The sequence below is a fragment of the Prunus mume genome, linkage group LG1 (genome assembly GCF_029339155.1).
Source record: "Prunus mume cultivar Tortuosa linkage group LG1, ASM2933915v1, whole genome shotgun sequence".
Classification (NCBI taxonomy): Eukaryota; Viridiplantae; Streptophyta; class Magnoliopsida; order Rosales; family Rosaceae; genus Prunus; species Prunus mume.
Window position 1 is genome coordinate 24,102,913 of NC_142698.1, and position 19,744 is coordinate 24,122,656.

The 19,744-nt window shown below is 37.8% G+C and overlaps 3 protein-coding genes and 1 non-coding gene across 4 annotated transcripts; 2 read left to right on the plus strand and 2 right to left on the minus strand.

The window, feature by feature from the left end:
- Nucleotides 1-1,319: 1,319 nt before the first annotated feature.
- On the minus strand, nt 1,320-3,304 carry LOC103321326 (Acyl-CoA N-acyltransferases (NAT) superfamily protein). The gene is made up of 2 exons (XM_008223129.3): nt 2,980-3,304; nt 1,320-2,860 (listed from the first exon to the last, which is right to left on the minus strand). Exons 1-2 carry the CDS (start codon nt 3,151-3,153, stop codon nt 1,847-1,849), a joined length of 1,188 nt encoding a protein of 395 aa, XP_008221351.2. The 5' UTR covers nt 3,154-3,304; the 3' UTR covers nt 1,320-1,846.
- Nucleotides 3,305-10,190: 6,886 nt separating this feature from the next.
- On the plus strand, nt 10,191-12,467 carry ZIP6 (ZIP metal ion transporter family). Its single transcript, XM_008223118.3, has 2 exons — nt 10,191-11,031; nt 11,855-12,467. The coding sequence occupies exons 1-2, from the start codon at nt 10,297-10,299 to the stop codon at nt 12,167-12,169; spliced, it is 1,050 nt and encodes a 349-aa protein (XP_008221340.2). The 5' UTR covers nt 10,191-10,296; the 3' UTR covers nt 12,170-12,467.
- Nucleotides 12,468-13,410: 943 nt separating this feature from the next.
- Nucleotides 13,411-13,484, plus strand: TRNAI-UAU (transfer RNA isoleucine (anticodon UAU)). Its single transcript has one exon. It is a non-coding gene; the product is annotated as a tRNA-Ile (tRNA).
- A 2,855-nt stretch (nt 13,485-16,339) lies between these two features.
- ATL63 (TOXICOS EN LEVADURA 63) lies at nt 16,340-17,898 on the minus strand. The gene is given in 2 exon segments (XM_008223097.2): nt 16,340-17,549; nt 17,552-17,898. Coding segments are annotated over 2 exon segments (843 nt in total). The 5' UTR covers nt 17,826-17,898; the 3' UTR covers nt 16,340-16,980.
- Between the last annotated feature and the right edge of the window lie 1,846 nt (nt 17,899-19,744).

The following is a 19,744-nucleotide window of genomic DNA, read 5'->3' on the forward strand; positions in this document are numbered from 1 at the left end:
GTATATGTGAGGAGCCGAGTATTTTTTGTTCGCCTGGTTGTATGTTGAAAGTTCATAGTCATAGTGGTCCAAAGACCAAGAGTGTCTCGCTCAACTGCACTGAGAATACAACTTTAATCAATCATTTTGTTATCGGAAGAAAAGGTAGAAAAACTAGATATATATCAGCATCTTGGTGTGGTCTGCACTTTGAAATTGCATTGGTTTAGTCCTCTTGGGATGGGATTTCTTATTAGGACCCGGGAATTTGTGATGTCGGATTATTCTGTGTGTGAGAGAATATGGTTAGCTAAATTATTATATTATCATGCATGATTAAAACTCTTAAACTCTTATAAACCACTTCTTGTGAAGAATATGATTGACGGTAATCTTCTCTTATCATATCTTTTCAAACTATTATGCTTTCACGTCATCTAATAATAATTATCCACTTGTTAGACGCAAAGACGCCTACCAATACCAATAAGATACCACTTAATCATGACTAAAAAACTTCACTGCAGTAAACCACTTAATCACCATGCACCCTATACAAAGTCTTTTTCTCCCAAAGAAACAAAAAGAAAACAAACAAAGAAAGTTTGTGAAGAATTGAAGTCCACTGAAACATGATGTTATCTAGCTGGCTTTGTAATTCACTTCCCCATGCCGGCCGGCTTTTCCTCTGTCATCATCATGTCCATTAGAAATTGATGAGAGACGACAACGAGGCCTCTCGATCACTGTCAACCCTACTGTCACAGTGTGACCATATATACATGTCATATGTATATAATGCATTATCAAGATGCTAACCACCATAATTAGTGGCTAATACAAATTCCCTGTTGATGATTAACACACACATGCATGCATCAGAAGACTAATTCAATTGCAATTTTCTCAGCCCGTAATAAATGACCAGCACCACAAGAAACCAAAGAGCCTTTAATTCCATGTTTGGCAGGAGATAAGAACACGAAGACACTTAACTAACGCTGTTTTATCTAATCTTAGTCAGGACCACGACTAATGACTTGAAACCTTAACAAACTTTGTTTTTTTCCCCACGAAAAACGAGAGGGATGTGAATTGGTAGGCTCCCACATTTGGCTAACGACAATGCCCCAAAGGAAAGGATGGAAAACGAGCCGAAATTTCAAGTAGTACCGTATAACTGTAGAGAAACGCTAAGAACAATCGGTCACGCGCATGCATCAATGATAGGGAGTTGCCAACTAGCAGGTAGGGGACTGACCCAAGTATAGATCGTATTGTATTATTGTTTTGTTTCATATATGCAACCATCATGTCATGTGTACTGGTATTGCAGAGAGTGTGCAAATAGCTCTTTCATTTAAATGGGGTTCTGAATTGAGTTCTCCAAATTTTATACAATGGCACGTTAGTGTGTCCATCTTGAATGTGACGGGACAAAAAGCATTGGAGGGTCCAGCTAAAATCTTTACCTCATAAGAGAGGGGGATGGGTACAAAACTTGGACCACCATGGCCAAACTGATTCATCTGAATCGCGTAACCCAGGATCAAAATCACAAAATAACCACAAGGACACCGATGGTGGCACCTAATTAAGGAAATCTTTCGAGATTTTGTGTCACCGATGTGAAAGGAACAAGAGAAAATAAAATCCCCAACCCTCAGAGAGAGAGAGAGAGAGAGAGAGAGAGAGAGGTGGTCATGTGGAATTGGAACATTGTTGGGTAGAGTTATCAAAGAAAACAATATGAGGTGGGGTTAAGGTTTGGGTTCTTCTCTCAATTAGAGCTAGGCTGCAAAAGGGCCAAAGAAATTCAGGTCATCAAAACTACCCAGGACAGGAGGTTTTGGGTTCATATTTCATTTCATACCTCTCTTGGGTCTACAAAAAGAGATTTTGTTGGGTGGGTTTTTGTCAGTTCATGGAGGCTATCATTTTTCAAGGGTTTTATGCACCACAAATCTTCAGAACAAGAGAGCAATTTCCAATGTGGTATGTAATGTTTCACTGGATCACCGCCCCCAACTTCTGTCACTACAACCTTGCAATTCTTAGAGCTATACTCTGAACTACTATTAGCAGCCATGTTGTGCACAAACCGGCACAAATTCCTCACCAATTTCCCTGACAAGGGTCCTTCATGGTGCAAGCCATACATGAAGTAAAACCCAAAAGGGGTAAAAAAATCAGGCATGGAAGGCAGTAATTTAAAGCAGGGTAAAAACCTATCCATCAATTTCCAACTTTTTGCATACATTAAGCAAGATAAGGGTGCTTTCCCTAGCCTCAGGTTAAAAAGCTCCCCACTGTTCCATACACTAAGCATGGCCCAATTGCTAGGCACCACCTCATCACCATTTGACCCAAAATCTCCAACCCTCAACCCATCTCCTCTTGGATAAGCCACCCAAGTCCCCAAACTCAGCTTATTTCCAAGCACTTTATCTATGTCATGTGAAAAAAACTCAGTGGAAGCCATACACTTTCTGTACAGATACTCAGCTTCCTCAATCCTCAGCTTTGCAATTTCGACACCCGACGACACCCGACACGGCCTGTAGCGAACCGGGTTCACAAGAATGGCCGGGGTCCTGAACTTGATGTAGCCAAATTTGTTCATGAAAAGCCCGGCTGAGGCCTGGTTATCTTTCTCCGTGGCCATGTATGCATAATCTACATCATTGCAAACGAACCATTCTTCTAATCGACGCACGAGGCTCGAACCAATCCCTTTTCTTCTGTACTGCGGCGAGACCCTCAGGCCTAAGAGGTAGCCTACCTTGGCTTGATCTTTAGGTGGTGGCTTGTTGGGATGAAATGTGACCAACTTTATAGAGCCTTGGATGACCCCGACCAACTGGTTGTCCAGCTCGGCCACCTATATGAATAGTATATGATCACAAAACTAAATTGTTTCGACAGGACATATCGATCTTGTCAATGGAAATTAAACAAGAAAACTACTGGAAAAAAAACAAGAGGAATGTTGCGAGGTACCAGCATCTTGTGCATCGGACTGTTTCGGATCCTACATATGGGGTCACCCATCGTATCTGTGAAGAGGAACACACGCTCAGATGGCCCTACTTCGCATCTTCGTTCGAGATCTTCCACTCTGCCTCTGTCAGCCAGCCCATCATAGCTTCGAATTATCGGCTCCTGAATTCCCATTTGAATTTAGCCCTAAACCCAAGATTTGTGAGCTTGATCACAAGCAGAAACAGAAACAAAGAGAGGACTTGTGGAGAGAGAGAGTAAAGCTATAAGCTGTATTAGCTTAAGAGGTAGATAAAAATGGAGTGCAGGTAAAATTGGCTTGAATAATTTTTCTTAATGATCATGGAGCTGCATTTATATATGGAGCTGGGGGGCACTTGGGAATGTTCTCTATCATCAACATCAACTAGGCTTATAGCTTGAAGAATAATATTATTATTATACTTGTACCCAAAAAATAGGTGATAAATATAATATAATAATGGAATGTGTTTTTTGTCTCTACCTTTTAACGAAGTTTAAAGGTCCCACTAGTGTAGTGTAAAGGTACTAGGTTCGAATCTTAGCTAGTATTCGTGTCGTGTGTGTAAATTTAATATGTTATTGCTCCTAAATGTCCTAAGTTTTTTTTTTTTTGTGGAAATTCACTATTTTTTTGTTGTTGTTGTGGAAATTCACTATTTTTTTGTTGTTGTGGAAATTCACTATTTTTTTGTTGTTGTGGAAATTCACTATTATATATAAAAAAAACCTTTATATGAAATGGACTTTAAACACACCCAAAACTCATTTACAGCATAACAAGAAGGTTTTTAACTTCTTTTAAATTACAAAACTGTCATTGATTTTTTTAAAAAACTCAACCCCAAAACCTTATTAAAAAGCCCAAAACACTCGATATGACATCAAAGTAATTTAATAATCAAAATTAAATTCATAGGACAAGCTTTCATTTTTGGGAGTTTCACTAAAACACCCAAAATATGGGCTGAAATTATAAAAAAACCCAACACCCAAAACACTTTATAAACACACCCAAAACCCATCATTACACACACTCAAAACTCATTTATAAACACACCCAAAAAATATACAATTGTTGATTTTGGGTGTGTTTCTATGTTTAAATAGTGTTTGGATTTTTTTATAAATACATGTCTAGGATTGGGTTTATTTATAAATTTGTATTCATTTTTTGGGTGTTTTTTGGATTTGTTTATAGGAATTAAATGGTGTAGGGTTTATTTATAGTTTTAGTGATAAAAATAGGTATATGACTAAATATCTCTTTTTAAAATTTAAAAAAATTAATTTTTTAAATTTTTTTTATTAAAAAAGAAAAAGAAAAAAAAAGCTTAAACAGTTAAACCTATTTACGTTAGGATAACCTCAGGCTCACGACACCTTACACACCTAAGAGCTCTCAGATTTATATTATGTCGTTGGCCGACCCCAAATTCATTAGCCTTATAAATTAAAAAATTGTACCACTGTTGCCTAATATTATACAGGTATACTTGCCCCCACCACGTCACCAACCCCATTCATACGTCCGTACAGTCGGCAGGGCATAAGATACATGGATGTTATAGAATTTGGGGCATATGGATAACTTGATGTTTGTATGTAATTAATAAATTGAAGATGCAATTTCGCCTAATTAATTGAAGAGGGTGCACCGTATAAGATTGCGTTGAGGGAGTACGTGTATGTCGTATGTGCATGGTGTATATCGGCATATGATTAATTAGTGTAGGGATTAAATTAATTAATCTGTTTTTGCACTATTTTAACTAGGATTTGGTTGTGTGAGTGTCCCATTCCTCTTTTCTGCTAAGCAAATTCTTTTCACTAATGATAATACTTACCTAACGCCCCTTTAGTGCGTGGTAAATTTTTTTTTATATAAATAATAATGAAGAAATAAGAGATTAAACAAAATTTATATAGATGAAAGACAGAAATTGGGAAAAAAAAAATAAGAAAAAGGGAACACAAATTTGGGAGGGGTTAGGTGGTCATTAAGATAAATATCTTTTTTTCGCTTGGCGAGCATATTAGTTTATCTTTACACTCGAAATCATATATTCGATTCTCCAATTCACTAATATATATGGTATCGAAAGAGAACTTCATTATCTCAATTTTGTCTCCACGTGTTGGTTAAGGTTTGGTATGTAATATAAATGACTAATCATTCATAAGAAAACAAAAGGTACAACAGAAACCCCAATAGCAAATAGCACATTCACCTTCATTTCACTAAGCACTAAACCCTAACCATCGCTATTGTGCTCTTTTTCCTTCTTCCTTTTTCATAATTTTGTGGCCCTCTAAGCTACTTAGTTCCATTCCAACTTACTTACTTTTCTTCCTTAATCATAAGGCCTTCCATTAAAATTAGAAAAGACACGTACACCAAATATATGCTCCATTCACCAACGGCAATGTGTACACGTGTGTGTGAAAAGGCCAACTCTATCACCAGAAAATCACACTTGGCCCAACCCACTACCACCAAGGGCTTTTACAAGAAAATTGAGGGTCCCTTCTTTAATGATTCAACACTCCACAACAGGTGCATCTTCCAAGAAGTGTACAAACTTTTCTGCTTTGTGTCTTTCTTTGCATGCATTATGTTGTCCCCATACTTATATATGCTTTTCTTAATGGATAATTGGATGTTTTAAAGCTAGCTAATTAGCATTCATAATATGCCCAATGAGTAGGGAGGGATCCACTTTTTCTTTGTGGGTCTCGGGAAAGATAGTAGGTCCTTTCCCAAATTCACTTGAGAGGGGAATGCATGATTGGGGGTGTGGATTCCTTGATTCTCCTTCAATATGGATCAAATGAGTACTAAAGGAATCAAAGAGTGTTTTTTAAGTCAATTTGTCCTTATGAGATTAATTATTATAATCGGTTGTTATTTTACACATCAAATACATATTGCATAAGATTTTCATGACAGTTGACAAATTAGTATTATATGCGAACACAGTTATAGTCGTTAAATTGACGGATTCACTTTTCTCTATAAGAATATAAATTAGAGTACACAGTATACTAAAGTATACCCGCATATGGTAAGAATTAGTACTATAAGCATAAGATAATCAATTGACGCATTAACAGAAGACTTTGGAACCCATTTTTCCCCCCATCATTCTCCTCAATTTTGTTAGCGTTTCAGAGTAAAAATATATTCCATATGGATTGGATTCTATACCATCTTCCTTTACAGATGTTTAATCATAGGGAATGCTGTGGCGTTGCTTCTTAGTATGTTCTTAAAGGGTTTCGGGCCTCTTAGTATGTCTCATCGTTATCCATATCTCCTAGATGCACCCCTAGATGAGATGCCATAACTTTGATCAAGACATTGACACGTGGATACATAAGAATGAGACACAAGTGCCCCCATGGCCCCTAGTGTTATGTTCGTTGGACGTGTCCACATTTGGTGCACACAGAGTACATTGGAGAAGCTGCTAAGACCAAAATTTGAGGATTATTCAGTTTTTTTAAAATAAAAAAAAACTAATTAAAAGATCAATTTTAGTACGCAATCTCTGCCATACATAGCCACAAATATAATAAGCAATCGTACCATTTTTATTTTTATTTTTTTTCTCTTCTTTTTCTTTTTTGGGTGGCCATCAACACCAAACAAGCCTCAGTGCTTATGTCACATTTCAGTGATATGAATGGGTGGGTATTCATAGTACAAGAGCACTGATCATCACGAGCACATGTGATAGAAACACACTTATGGAATTTGCGCATAAACTTTATCTACTTTTTTATCCTTTTAATGAACCACAGTTTGTAATGGACAATATCTAGTTGCATCTCGTTGTGTTGTGACTAACGAATTTTCATCATACATGTCATAATTGAAACCCTTTATTTTTTATACGCGTCGAACAAATTGACAATTTTAATAACAATTAAAATACTCATGATGAGCCGTCCATTTAGTTGATACATACAAAATAAATAATTAATCTCCAATTTAAATAATAAATTAAAAAATGAACGATTCCGATTATAACATGTTTATAATAAATATTAGTTAATCACAACTGCGTGAACAATGAGGTGCACATGTCCACTTGGAGTTTGCTTTAATTCCTTACTTATAAGAAGCTAAGCAATGTTCTATATGACACATCCACTGCCACGTGCTATTTTGGTATGAGGTATAGATCTTTGTGTTTTTGTGGTCCATATCCGAATGAAGAACCTTTTGAAGTTTAGCTATAAAGGGACACAGCACACGGAGGAGTGAGTACAAAATTTGGATTTGTTATTGAGAATAGGCAAGCAACTTATTTGTACATCTGAATCTCCAAAAATATTTTGTGCACCTGATTTGTGTAACAGATGTAGAAATTTGGTCAAAACGTCTCATTTGAAGGCACAAAAGAAAAGTATTAATACTTCTTCTGGTGTATGGTTTAGGGAGTTTGATTGGCCCTAGGGCCCCTAGGGGTATGTGCTACTTTTTTTATAGAGGGAAAATGTGCCTTGACGAGCAATAATTCTGGTTAATTACTAGGGTTTTCATTTGTATGAATGAATTGCTTGTTGGAAATTTTAACGGACTCCAAAAATCCCGAGGTGAGCCATAGACTTTGTGGTGTGGGTCTTTTGTTGGTCCATCTGTTTGCTTCTTTTGAATGTTCAATGGCCTACCACTGTCCACAACAACCATGTCCCGACCCGTGTGGCCATCCAGTGACAAAGGATGCTTTCTTTGTGCCATGTTCCACCACAAATAATAAAAATTGAAGTTGCCAACAAAGGTTGGTTGAGTTGATAAGAATCGTTCTATTCGCTATTAAGGCCTAGATTTGAGTCATGTTGTGACAATCTCTCTTGGTGGGTAATCTGTAAAAATCTAAAAATGGGATAAGACTCTCTCTGTAAGTCTTCAAAAAGATCTTGATATGCCTTGGCTTTATCATAGGAGCCGCCATGCGTTCATGAACTTAAGCCATATAGGTCTTTGTTGAGAGGGTTCGATCAAATATGGTACAAATCGAAAGAAAAGAACCATGGATGGGACAATGAGAGTTGTCACTACATTTGATTATGGATGGCAATGGGTTGAATCAGGGGTGGGTATACCATTCCCATCCCAATTCCCATTAAGCATTTTTCCTCTATTCTCATCTTCATATCCACAATATTCAAATTGGGGATTCCCAATCTCCGCCTTTGTTGGGAAACGAGTTCCCCAACCTACCCAATAACGAAAAAAAAAGGTCAATAAAAAACTACTTTGTTGAACCATAAAAAACACTATATGCACAACATATCTATCAATTCAATTTTTATTAACTAAACTCAAAGACTATTTAAAAAATAATTAATACATGTCAAAACTACATGTCCAAGACATCATCCATCTTAATAATATATTTATATGAAAAATGAATTATATATATTCTAAATGGGGCGGGTTTGGGTCAGGAATTAGAATATTATCCCCACCTCTCCCCGAACACCATACCCGAAAAATAACCCGTATCTGCCTTCATACCTAACCCATTAAATCGAAGCCCTGTAAAGACCCTTACCCGTTGAGAAAACTTCAATATCTGCATTTGATCAAGAGTTGGGTTTTGTGGTCTGTCATATTTCTTCTGACTTATGCTTATCTGTTTTTGGTGAGTCGAAATTCTGAATGAACCCACCAAATAGGCCAGGGCTGGCTAAGCTTGAATTTGTTAGGCCTTGGTTAGTTGTTGCTGGGCCTATGTTTTCCATTTTGATTTGGGCTTGTGTAACTCTAGGCTCAAAATATAAGAGCTTGTCCATATGTGCTCTCTCGTTATCTTTATTCTTGAGGCCCTAAAACATTCAAAGGCTCTTCTGCTTTCTTGGCCAATAGGAGTAGGCCTCGTCAATTGGCTGGGCTTTAAAGAGAATAGAGAAAATAATGGGCCGGGCTGAGTTTAAAAAGAAATTAAAGTCGAACTTGGCCCATGGGTTAGGCTTGAAAAAGCCTATCGGGTAGGGGGCGGGCTGAAATAGGCCTACTTTATTTTGTATTTTTTAAAATTTTGATTTTTTTGGTCAGTTCTTTATTTTTTATATTTTGGTGTGTTTCTACGTTTCCTTTTTTTTTTTCCTTCTTTCTTTCATAGTTCTCTATTTACATTTATCTATATGTTTATGTCTTCATTGTTCATTTCATAAATTCACAATACATAAATTAAAAGTTAGAAAACTAAAACGAAAATTCATATGAACTCTTGTGACATTTTCTTCACCGTAAAGCTCTAAAAGATGACATGGAAGAAGTGCCTTCTTAGTTGACATAGTATGATGTAGCTCCAACATTATTGATATAGCTTAAATTCAGTTGTGACAAGGTGTTTGATGAAGCATATATAAATATCAAATGGTGAAGCATATAATCATTAAGTCGTCTATGACATGGTGGATGAGTTGTTGATTGAGATGAAAGTGGTAGGGATTCGAAACCCATTGTGTGCGGACTGGGTTTTTTCTCGATGGGCCGAGCAAGCCCCCATTAGCCCAAGGGCCTGTGGGCCAAATGATGACACTTAAATTGGGAGTATTCTATTTTGCAAAACATAGAAAAGTTATTGCATTTTCTAATGAATTTCTAGGAAATGTTTGCCTTCTCAATTCTAATAGATGAGGTGTCATGAATCCAATGGCTCTTGAATTGTGAAAGCAATAGAACCCACCAAAAACAAATTGTTGTATTGTTTTTTCTTCTCAAAGTCGCCTTCATTCAACAAAATGAAATCCGTACATGATCAAATTCAAAAGAAAACAAAAATCTCTGTATATTTTAGAGTTTAAAAAAAATAATGGAAGTTCAACTTTGGCTTAATTTAAAATATACAAAATTTTCGAAGGGCTAAGTTAACATTTAACACAAATCAAGGGTGCCAATTCTCCATCTAATCAATCCACACACCAACAAAAGCAGATAACTTTTTTTTTTCTTTTTTTCTTTTTAATCTTTTTGTATAAAAAGAAGAAAACTTTTCTTACGACAAAAGAAGAAATTTTGGAAGTGGAAAACACACACACTTCACACTTCACAACAGTGGAAACTCACGGATATGCAATAGCCCAGCACGGTCTAGTAAACACGTCATCAACGTAACCGCTAGGCCCCACCACTTGGTCCCACACTATTTAACACCGGGACAAGCAACTCTCCTCTCTCTCTCCCTCCTTAATTTCTCAACCTCACCCCCGGAAGACTACTACAGCAAGTCTACCTAGTACCCACACATATCGGAGAGTCGTGCGTTTCGGATATCGGACATGGCCGCTTGCGTCTCGGACACGTCTCGGATCCTATCGTGCCGAGACGGGCACGCCGCCTCGCAGCTGAAGCTAATTTCTATAATCGTCATCTTCATCACGAGCGTCGTCGGAATTTCGTCGCCAGTCCTCCTGTCCCGCTATTTCCAGGGAAAGCCCGCATACGACAAAACCACGCTCCTGATCAAGTGCTTCGCGGCAGGGGTCATCCTCTCAACCTCCCTCGTCCACGTGCTCCCCGACGCCTTCAGCGCGCTCTCCGACTGCCGCGTGTCCTCGCACCACCCCTGGAAAGACTACCCCTTCTCGGGCCTCGTCACCATGGTCGGCGCCCTGACGGCGCTCCTCGTCGACCTCACGGCGACCTCCCACATGGAATCGCAGCCCGGCGGCGGCCACAGCGGCGGCCACCACGGGCAATACGAGGTCGTTCCGATGGGGGGGAAGGAGGAATTGGGGGGGAAGAGTAGTAATAGTAGTAAATTGGCGATGGATGTGGAGTCGGTGGCGGGAGGTGCGGAGAGCAATAGCGGTAGGGTAAGTGAGGAAACGTTGGTGAGGCTGAAGCAGAGGCTTGTGTCTCAGGTGTTGGAGATTGGGATTATTTTCCACTCGGTGATTATTGGGGTCACTTTGGGGATGTCACAAAATCAGTGCACCATTAGGCCTTTGGTTGCTGCGCTTGCGTTTCACCAGATCTTCGAAGGCATGGGTCTTGGGGGCTGCATTGCTCAGGTAATTAAATTCATTAACTTTATCCATTAATTAGAAGATAAAGAAGAAAGAAACGATTATGCCATCACATAGATTAAAATGAGTTGGTCTATTCTAGTGAAAATAGGTCTTGACATGTAGACGAGTTATGTTAAGTTCGAACTTACATAGCATTTTGGTAGTTTGTGCGGGATACTTATTCTTTTGTAGTTTAAATTATCGCTGATACTAAAAATAATGATTTTTTAGGATTAAAATATATCAAATTTTGCTTTAATAAAATATGAATAGGCGATTTGGGTTTTGAATTCATTCCATTATGAAAAGAATGAGTAAAACAATAAAGAAGTGTTTCGTGGTGGATTTAAACTTTAAAAAGTACAGAAAGAAAGAATCCACAAACTAATAGCCAAAAATAACGAAGCAAATTGGTAGGATTCTAAGAATATTCTAAAATAGACGATGTAGTGGCAAAAATCTCAGTCCCCCGTGACAGATATTGACGCGTGGCTTAAAAAAAATTCTCAGACCACCTGGAATGAATGCTGCTCACTTTAACAAACTGAAGTGCTTTACATGTATGCGGAAGTGGGTAAAAATAGAAGAGTTTGAAAACTTCACATTAACATCATCATTTTTCTTTTGGGTACAGAATTGAGATCAATAATTCTGATGGGGTGAGTTTCAATTGTGGAATTCCTTAAAGTTTATTTTGAGACACTGTTGTAGGGTTAATTGCATCTTATATTTTAATCATCCGAACTGTCGATCAAGGTATCCTTGAATAAAAGGGACTGATTAATTTTGATAGAGTATCTGACATATATGGGTTATGATATTGCAGGCAGGTTTTAAGTTGGGAACAACAGCCTACATGTGCTTCATGTTTGCAGTGACAACACCAATGGGGATAGTGTTGGGGATGATCTTATTCTCAGTGACAGGTTATGACGACAGTAACCCTAATGCCCTAATCTTGGAGGGCTTGTTGGGCTCCTTGTCCTCTGGTGTACTTATCTACATGGCTCTCGTGGATCTTATAGCCCTTGATTTCTTCCACAACAAGATGATGAGCTCTGATTCATGGCTGCGAAAAATATCATTCATTGCTCTTGTTCTCGGCTCTATCTCTATGTCCATCCTTGCCCTTTGGGCCTAAAATTTTCTCCGTTTTGCAAATAAAATCAGGCCAAAAAAATCATATCATGGGTTGTATAATGTGAAGTGTGAAATGTGAAATGTTCATCGATAGGTACCCAGTAGCACATATTGTCGAAATCACATCCTCCTTTGTATCTCTGTAACAAGAACTAGAGGAAGGAAATGAAAAAAAAAAATGTCAAAATCGATTAGGCGACCAACTAGGCAAGCTTGTGAGTAGTAGTGGTACGTACGTACATGTACCTTCTGGTGATCACGAATCAATCTTTTGATAGAGATGGAATCCACTTATATGAGATGTGGAGTGTGAATTGTGAAATGATCAACTTACCAAAGAACTTTGTGCAGGCTTATGAATCTTCTTAGTCTGTGCTTTTAATTTCTTTTATTTGTTTGACGAGGAAGGGTTTTGAACTCAAGAGAAACATGGCGGTACACAATTATGACCAACTGACTTAATTCATATATGCGTATATATAGTTATTTCTTGTTCTAAGTGTATTAGAAGGGGCATTTAGTTGCTTCACGAATTTTCTTGTTAGGATTGAAATATTAATTCTGGGAATGAAAACAATAAAAAAGAATTACATATTTTTGTTGGTTATGGATGGTTTAGAAAGTAGTGAAGGACATAATCGGTTTGGTTGGTGGTTTAGGCTCATGCCACATCGTTGGCCCCCCCACACTCTCTTTATCTTTGCTTTAGTACCATGCACTCTTCCAGTTTCTGCCTTCTATGTCATCTTCAACTAATAAACACTAAAAGTAAAAGTGCATGCAGATTATACAGATTGATACGTTTGTTCAGTCAGTGGTTCAATGGACAGCGTCTTTATGAGCCAATGAACTTCTTCATATATTTCACTATGACCTTTCAAGTTTTCGCTTAGAATGATAAAACAGTTTTGAGCCTTACTCTTTCTGTGGATAAGTAATTCATTTCAGCATGTTTCTGGTAAATACTACAACAGAAATATCTTTTGATGACGCAATTTAAAAGATGGGTCTAAAATAGGCGTCATTAAATTCTATTAACCATTACTCAATTCAGATTTGCCGCGACATTGAATGTGGTATAAGCTTGCATATTTAAAATAGGCGACATCTTAAAATACTTTATATAAGCTTACATATTTAGAACCCAGAAATGTATTATAAGGAAGATAGAGCAAATATTTAATTGGTTATTTGGATCTGAGTTTCACATTAATAAATTAAAGCGATACTAATCAACAAGTCGGTCCCGTAGCTCAGTTGGTTAGAGCGTTGGTCTTATGAGCCGAAGGTCGCGGGTTCGAGCCCCGCCGGGACCAATTTGATTCGATTATTTTAATCCTCTATATATTTTTGGGCTATTTGAAAAAGAGAACATTCTGGCCCATGTAGTTTGGTTTTTGTTTTTGACAATTTAACGAACAGTGAAGTTGGCCCAATATGAGTGAGAAACAAACATAAGAAAAGCTCTTCTTTATCATCTTTGGTTAGACAACAATCTCTTTATTCAAAGCTCAAAAAGCATACAATTAGTAAGCATATCGACACTCACCCAAAGTAAAAGAAGAAGAAACAGCCTGAAGTGAGAGCACACAGAAATGACACTAACACAAATGCTCGCAACTACCTGACGCCTAGAGGCACTAGACGTGTGTATATGGGCATCTACTCAAAATGGGAGCCCAACTTGTAATCAATATAGTCTCCCTTTCTTGAATTCCAAGGTCTATTCGACCGAAAAAGCGTTTTCAGATAACCAAAAACGCTTTAATTCCAACGTATTTTTCATAGAAGGACTTGTGATGAAAGTGCTTTGTACATAAGTACTTCCGAACATACCTACACAACAGAGTACTAATAAAGCGCATATAAAGCAACCCCACCGCCACAATTATCACCACAATTTATTCAAAACCAAGAGAACCTATCCAAAAGCTTTACTTCTTTTTTATGGCCTCCCAAGACTCAAAACTCTTTGAGTGGCATTTCACCGACCTCAACCACTCTGACTTCCACATCTACAGCCGAGGCCTCTTGCTACTCCTCCTATTCTTCTCTCTCATCTTCACCATAACCATCTTCTTGTTTCATGCTTATTGGGCTTGTGTAGGTCGTCTCTCAACAACAACCACCTCCATGGTTGCAAATTCTGCGTCATCAATGCACTCACATGGGCTTGATGCTGCCACCATTGAAAGCTTGCCGGTTTATTTGCATCGGTCGGTGGTCATCGCTAACCCTAATGCCGGTGACATTGAAGCCACTGAAATTGAATGCTGTATTTGTCTTGGGGTATTTGAAGGAGAAGAGAAGGTCAAGGTGTTACCAAAGTGCCACCATGCATATCATTCTGAGTGCGTGGACAAGTGGCTCAGCGTTCAGTCAAGCTGCCCGCTTTGTAGATTGTCCCTCCGAGTCATCAACACTCTCTAGATATATTTATATATACATCTATCTCTTCATTGAATTTATAATTAACTCTCCCTAGGTTTTGTATGTATATGATGATTTGAATAACCATACAACCACAATAGCTATAATTTCGTCGATCCTGAATTTTGTATGTACCACATCTACTAATCATCTTACTTTTTTTTTTCCTGTACCGCATATATATATTGAAAAGGATTGAAATGAGCAAGAAATTACAAAGGCATCGTTTATAGTTTTGAAAGTTGAGATATTATAGTTATGATTATTGGGTTCTGGTTCGTGTTTGGTGTTTAGGAATTTAGTGAATTATCCAATCTGATCTAATGTAAAGCAAGCACACCGTACATAACAAAAGAAATAAAAAATTATGGAGACTTAAAATGAAACTAGTAAGATACCGTATATAGTTTTTATTTTTACTACTTTTGAAGGTAGTAATTTATATTGTTGCTTATATAACTTTACATGTATGAATCCTCTTTCAGTTGTCCAAAAAAGTAAATCTAAAGGAAAATAGAGAGGAGCCGAAACAAACTCTGGCAGTTGCATATGCAAATTATTCACCAAATTGGAAATAAAAAATAAAGAAACAAACAAAAGATAAAGTTGGCGTTTCCAAATTGCTACAGGTTAATTGCAGTGTATATGGCAGTTGGATGAGCATCCATTCCCCGTACGATCAATTATGCTGAAGAATAACGTTTTGAACTTCTGTTTTTATCAAGGAAAATATATTTCCTACAACCCGTATGCCTTTTTCAGGCGGCTCTTTCTCATAAGTTAACATTGAATTTCCTATTCCATATGATTATAGGGATGTCTCGGAGTCAACCTGTGTAGCAAGAAAAGTGTGAATTATACAAATGTATTAAGAGTCCGTTACCAATCTTAGTCAAAATTATGGTTTCATCATTCAAATTTCGTCCAAAAGTTATATGTAATGCTCAAATTTTATTCATACATGTATGCTCCTCGTGCAACTTTTGAATGCAATTCATATTGATTTTGATTTAGATTTATAACGGACTATAACACGTGTATGATTCACACTTCTTTTACCACACGGGTTACCTTGAGATTTACCTATAATCACATGAATTATTTGCATAATACACATATTACACTTTTTTTTCTTTATTATTATTATTTTTTCCGTAGAGACCATGATTCGTCCACAAAAGAAGGGCAATATTTTTTTTGGAAATTTAATGCAGAAGGACCGGAAGTCCAGGCAAGGATATGTATTAAATGTAATAGACGGGCATCATGACATTGAGAGAAGAGTTCTTTCTTCTTCTTGACCATTCTCCTTCACATATATACGAAAGCAATGGTCCAAAACATTGACCAGAAAACATGGACGACTTGACTTGACAGCACCCTTTGTCCTCGTCCTCACCCACGTCACCCACAGCACCTCTCTTCCTTCCAGTTCCACCTCAACCCCCTACTACATATTCTATTATTGATCAACTGGTCACAACCCAACTACCATATCAATATCCTCCATAAAAACGCTTGAGCTTAAACTCCAAATTCAAGTATAGATAAATTGGATTACATCTTCGTTGAACCACTCGAGATTGATTCGAATTTATCCGAATTCACTCCTCAAATTCATAATCCAAGTTTAATGTTATGAAAAACCAGTTGATAGTTTGATTAAGAACTTCTATGAACTCACACACACTAAACATGTCGATATTTCTTCTAATTTAAGACGCACTAAACAAGCATGAGCTTTTGCCAAAACGGCTCCATATTAGTGTGTATGGCCTACTTTTTCTTTATATGCCAATTGATAACCCATTACCAAATTGACAAGAGATTACAAACTTGGCTCTAATCTAAGACTACTTTCTCAAACAGATTACAAACTTGATGAGAGAATGCCAACCAATAAGACCAATTAGTTTAGTGCAACAATGTCCAAATGAAGGAAGATGCGGCTCCTCCAATCACCCTTGTGTGTTTTCTGAACTTTGCAGCATTGTGTTGTGCCTGAAAATGGAGTGTTTGGGATGAGAAGATTGGAGACTGTTTGGTCATTTTGGTGTAACCCGTGTGGTAAAACTCCCCACCATACTCTACATTATTTATAAATGTCACATCTGAGACTATCCATCTTCCTACCTTTTCATTTCAAAAACTGAAACTGACCCAAAATTTTGAGCAGAAGTCGCATCAGAAAATCATAAACAACCGGAAAGATAGAAGTATTAACAAGTCACTCAATAACTCACGTCAACAAAAGGCATCCCTGAGACGCGCCAAAAATAAACAACACACACAAAAACAGATTCCATGTATGGCTTGCTTGCTTGCAAGAAATCTATACAAATTTGGTTTACAAACAAACCCCAAATCTCTCTCTGATTTCAATCAATCATCCATTTGGTTGCTGTGATCATTCCCATTTGTGGTTGGGAAAACCTTGCTGATTTCTGGCCTGTTTCTGCTCAGCATTCTCTTCAATGAACAACCCACCGTTAATGGAGATGAGGACGAGGATGAAGAAGAAGATGAAGATGTGGGTTCAGAATCAGTTCTCATCACCCCGACACGAACAAGATCATCATTTTCAACATACCCAGAATCCAGAACATCAATTGCAACCGATTCTTCTTCACCCACCGCCTGATCCGACGTCGTATCAATCCCCATCCCAATCCCATCAGCGCTGGTCACTATCGGAGCTCTGCAAATTGGGCAGTTCATGTGTGAACCCAGCCACATATCGATGCACTCCACATGAAAACAGTGACCACATTTGGGCAAATTCCTCCCCACGTCCTTGTCCTCAAACGGGCTCAAACAAATCACACACTCCATCTCCAAAAACCCATTTTCGTAATTTCGCTCCTCCTTCTTCTCCTCTGTTTTGTACACGAACAGAGGAATTGCAGAGATTGTTTTCAAGTCGAGGCCTTTCGACGACGCAGAGCCGAGAACCCAGGATCCAAGGTGAAGGTGTGGAAATGCTGGAACCGGTTAGGGCCGAGAACCCGGGAGACGGTCATGGAGCTGCGGCGGCGCCTGTGGTGAGCTTGGGCCAAGAACCATTTTGCGTAGACATGGAGGAGGAGGACAAAGAGAATGACGAGAAGAAGAGAGACCAAGGCAGCAAGCAAGACATTGCCGTCGTATGAGAAAATGGTGGCAAAGAGTTGTTTGAGTGGGTTGTTGGGTTGCTGCTGCTGCTGCTGTGTGTCTGTGGGACTGAACATTATGAGGGATTGGTGTTTTGCTAAGTTGGTGTAAGTGTGGAGGGGACTGATGATGGGAGTGAATTGAAAACTGAAAAAGGTTAGATAGATATAATGGGGTCATATGAATGAGTGAGTCAGTAAATGAAGACTGAAGAAACTGCCAATTACCCAACAAAAAAAATTAAAAAACAATGAAGAACACGCAAAAACAAAGGTACAAGCAATGAAGGTTGAAGAGTGCAGTGTAGTGGGCTTTAGTTTTAGAGTGGTGATTTCCCTACTCCAATTTTATCTACTTACACTCTATTTTATAACTAAAAAAAGAGTGTAAGTGAATAAAATTGGAGTGGGGAAATCATTACCCTAGTTTTAACTTAAAACACTCACTAACTCAATTTGTTTATTCATTTTTGTATACTTAATAAGGCGATAGCAATTTATTCATTCAAATCGGTGATATGAATATGTGTATAGACACATTATTTGGTGGATAAATATGGCTACATAAGTTTAACGAATGAGATATAAAGAACCCAAAGTATTTATTTATTTTTGGTTCTTTATTTCAGTGATCTTTTTATTTTTTGGGTCAAGTATTTCTGTGATCATGTGCTGCTGAGAGAGAGAATTGAGTTAACGTGAAAATGAAGAAAAAGTGGTTGTTGTGGTTGTTATAATGGGATTAAATTGTGGGTTTTGGGGGGCGATTTGCTTGGTGTGCTCCTACATTTGCGTGTAATGGTTGCCAAAGGGTCTGTGGGTTTCAGTAGATTAATGCAAATGGGAAATAAAGTAATGGGGGAAGGGGTTGGAAGTCAAAGGAAGGATCCCTATATCCAAGGGGAAGGCCGGGGAATGGGAATGGGAATGGGAATGGGGAGACTCAATGCATAATGCAACGGTAGACTCGTGAAGGCGACGGCAGCAGCGGAAGAGAAAGTATTGGATTCATGTGCTATTTCTTTAATGAAGGTGCTGGAATCCCGAGAACCTTGAGATCTATCCAATCAACCACATTTTCCTTCACCTTCTTTTTTCAGTGTTCTTGTTTTTTCTTGTGTCTTTTTGTAATGTTGCTTTGTCTTTTGCTTGTGAGATGATTATAATTGGGGTTATTGTTAAATCGTCTCATTGTATATTAGTGTTCAAAAGAGGTTTGCTCTTTGACAGTCTTTGTCTCATTGCATAACATATGACAATCTTTGTCTCATTTTATAATATATAAACGAATTATTGCTAGTATTAATCGTGCATACATGATCACCTCATACATTTTGAATAATTGATAAGTGTGAATTTTAAAATAAATCTCTTAATTATGCATTGGTCAAAATGCGTACTTAAAATTCACATACATCAACGATAATAGGAATTCATTGACGAATACACAATCACTAGTATCATTGGAACATTTTTACCTCACATTCCTAATAAGGATATGAGTCTTACCCTTCACCTTGTCTAAACCAAAAAAGAAATATGAATGCTTGCAAGTTGCAACCCCATAAAGAGAAATTGTCATTCATATAATTTGAGTTCAACAACTTCTCTAAGAAAGTATAAGCTAAATGTCATTAGATTAAATGGTCTTAAATCGTCTTGAGAAACGTACTAGAATGGAATAATTTGTTTGATCAAGCAAAAACATTAGAATAATCTTTTCTTAATGCTCTTTTGGGTGTGTTTATGTTATCTTTTTCTTCATGGCAGAAAACTACGGAGAAAGGAGGGGCCCAAATTGTGGTAAGATTCTTCCTCTGAGGTGTCAATTCTTAGATGAGGGTTCCCATGTGAAAGTAGCCAGACTTTTTTCTGTTTGCTCCATTAATACCGGTGGATCTTTAATGGCTTCTTACCCTTTTTTTTTTGCACGTTTTTTGGTGCTGATTTTTACCTTTAAACGGTAGGTATAGGCTCTAGCCTCTGGCTCGTGACTT

Excerpts from the sequence above, each read along its gene's own strand:
- LOC103321326 (XM_008223129.3), bottom strand. The coding sequence starts at position 3,153 with ATGGGAATTCAGGAGCCGATAATTCGAAGCTATGATGGGCTGGCTGAC. Across the intron at positions 2,861-2,979 it reads GTCCGATGCACAAGATGCTG|GTGGCCGAGCTGGACAACCA; the intron begins GTACCTCGCAAC and ends CTATTCATATAG.
- ZIP6 (XM_008223118.3), top strand. The coding sequence starts at position 10,297 with ATGGCCGCTTGCGTCTCGGACACGTCTCGGATCCTATCGTGCCGAGAC. Across the intron at positions 11,032-11,854 it reads TTGGGGGCTGCATTGCTCAG|GCAGGTTTTAAGTTGGGAAC; the intron begins GTAATTAAATTC and ends ATGATATTGCAG.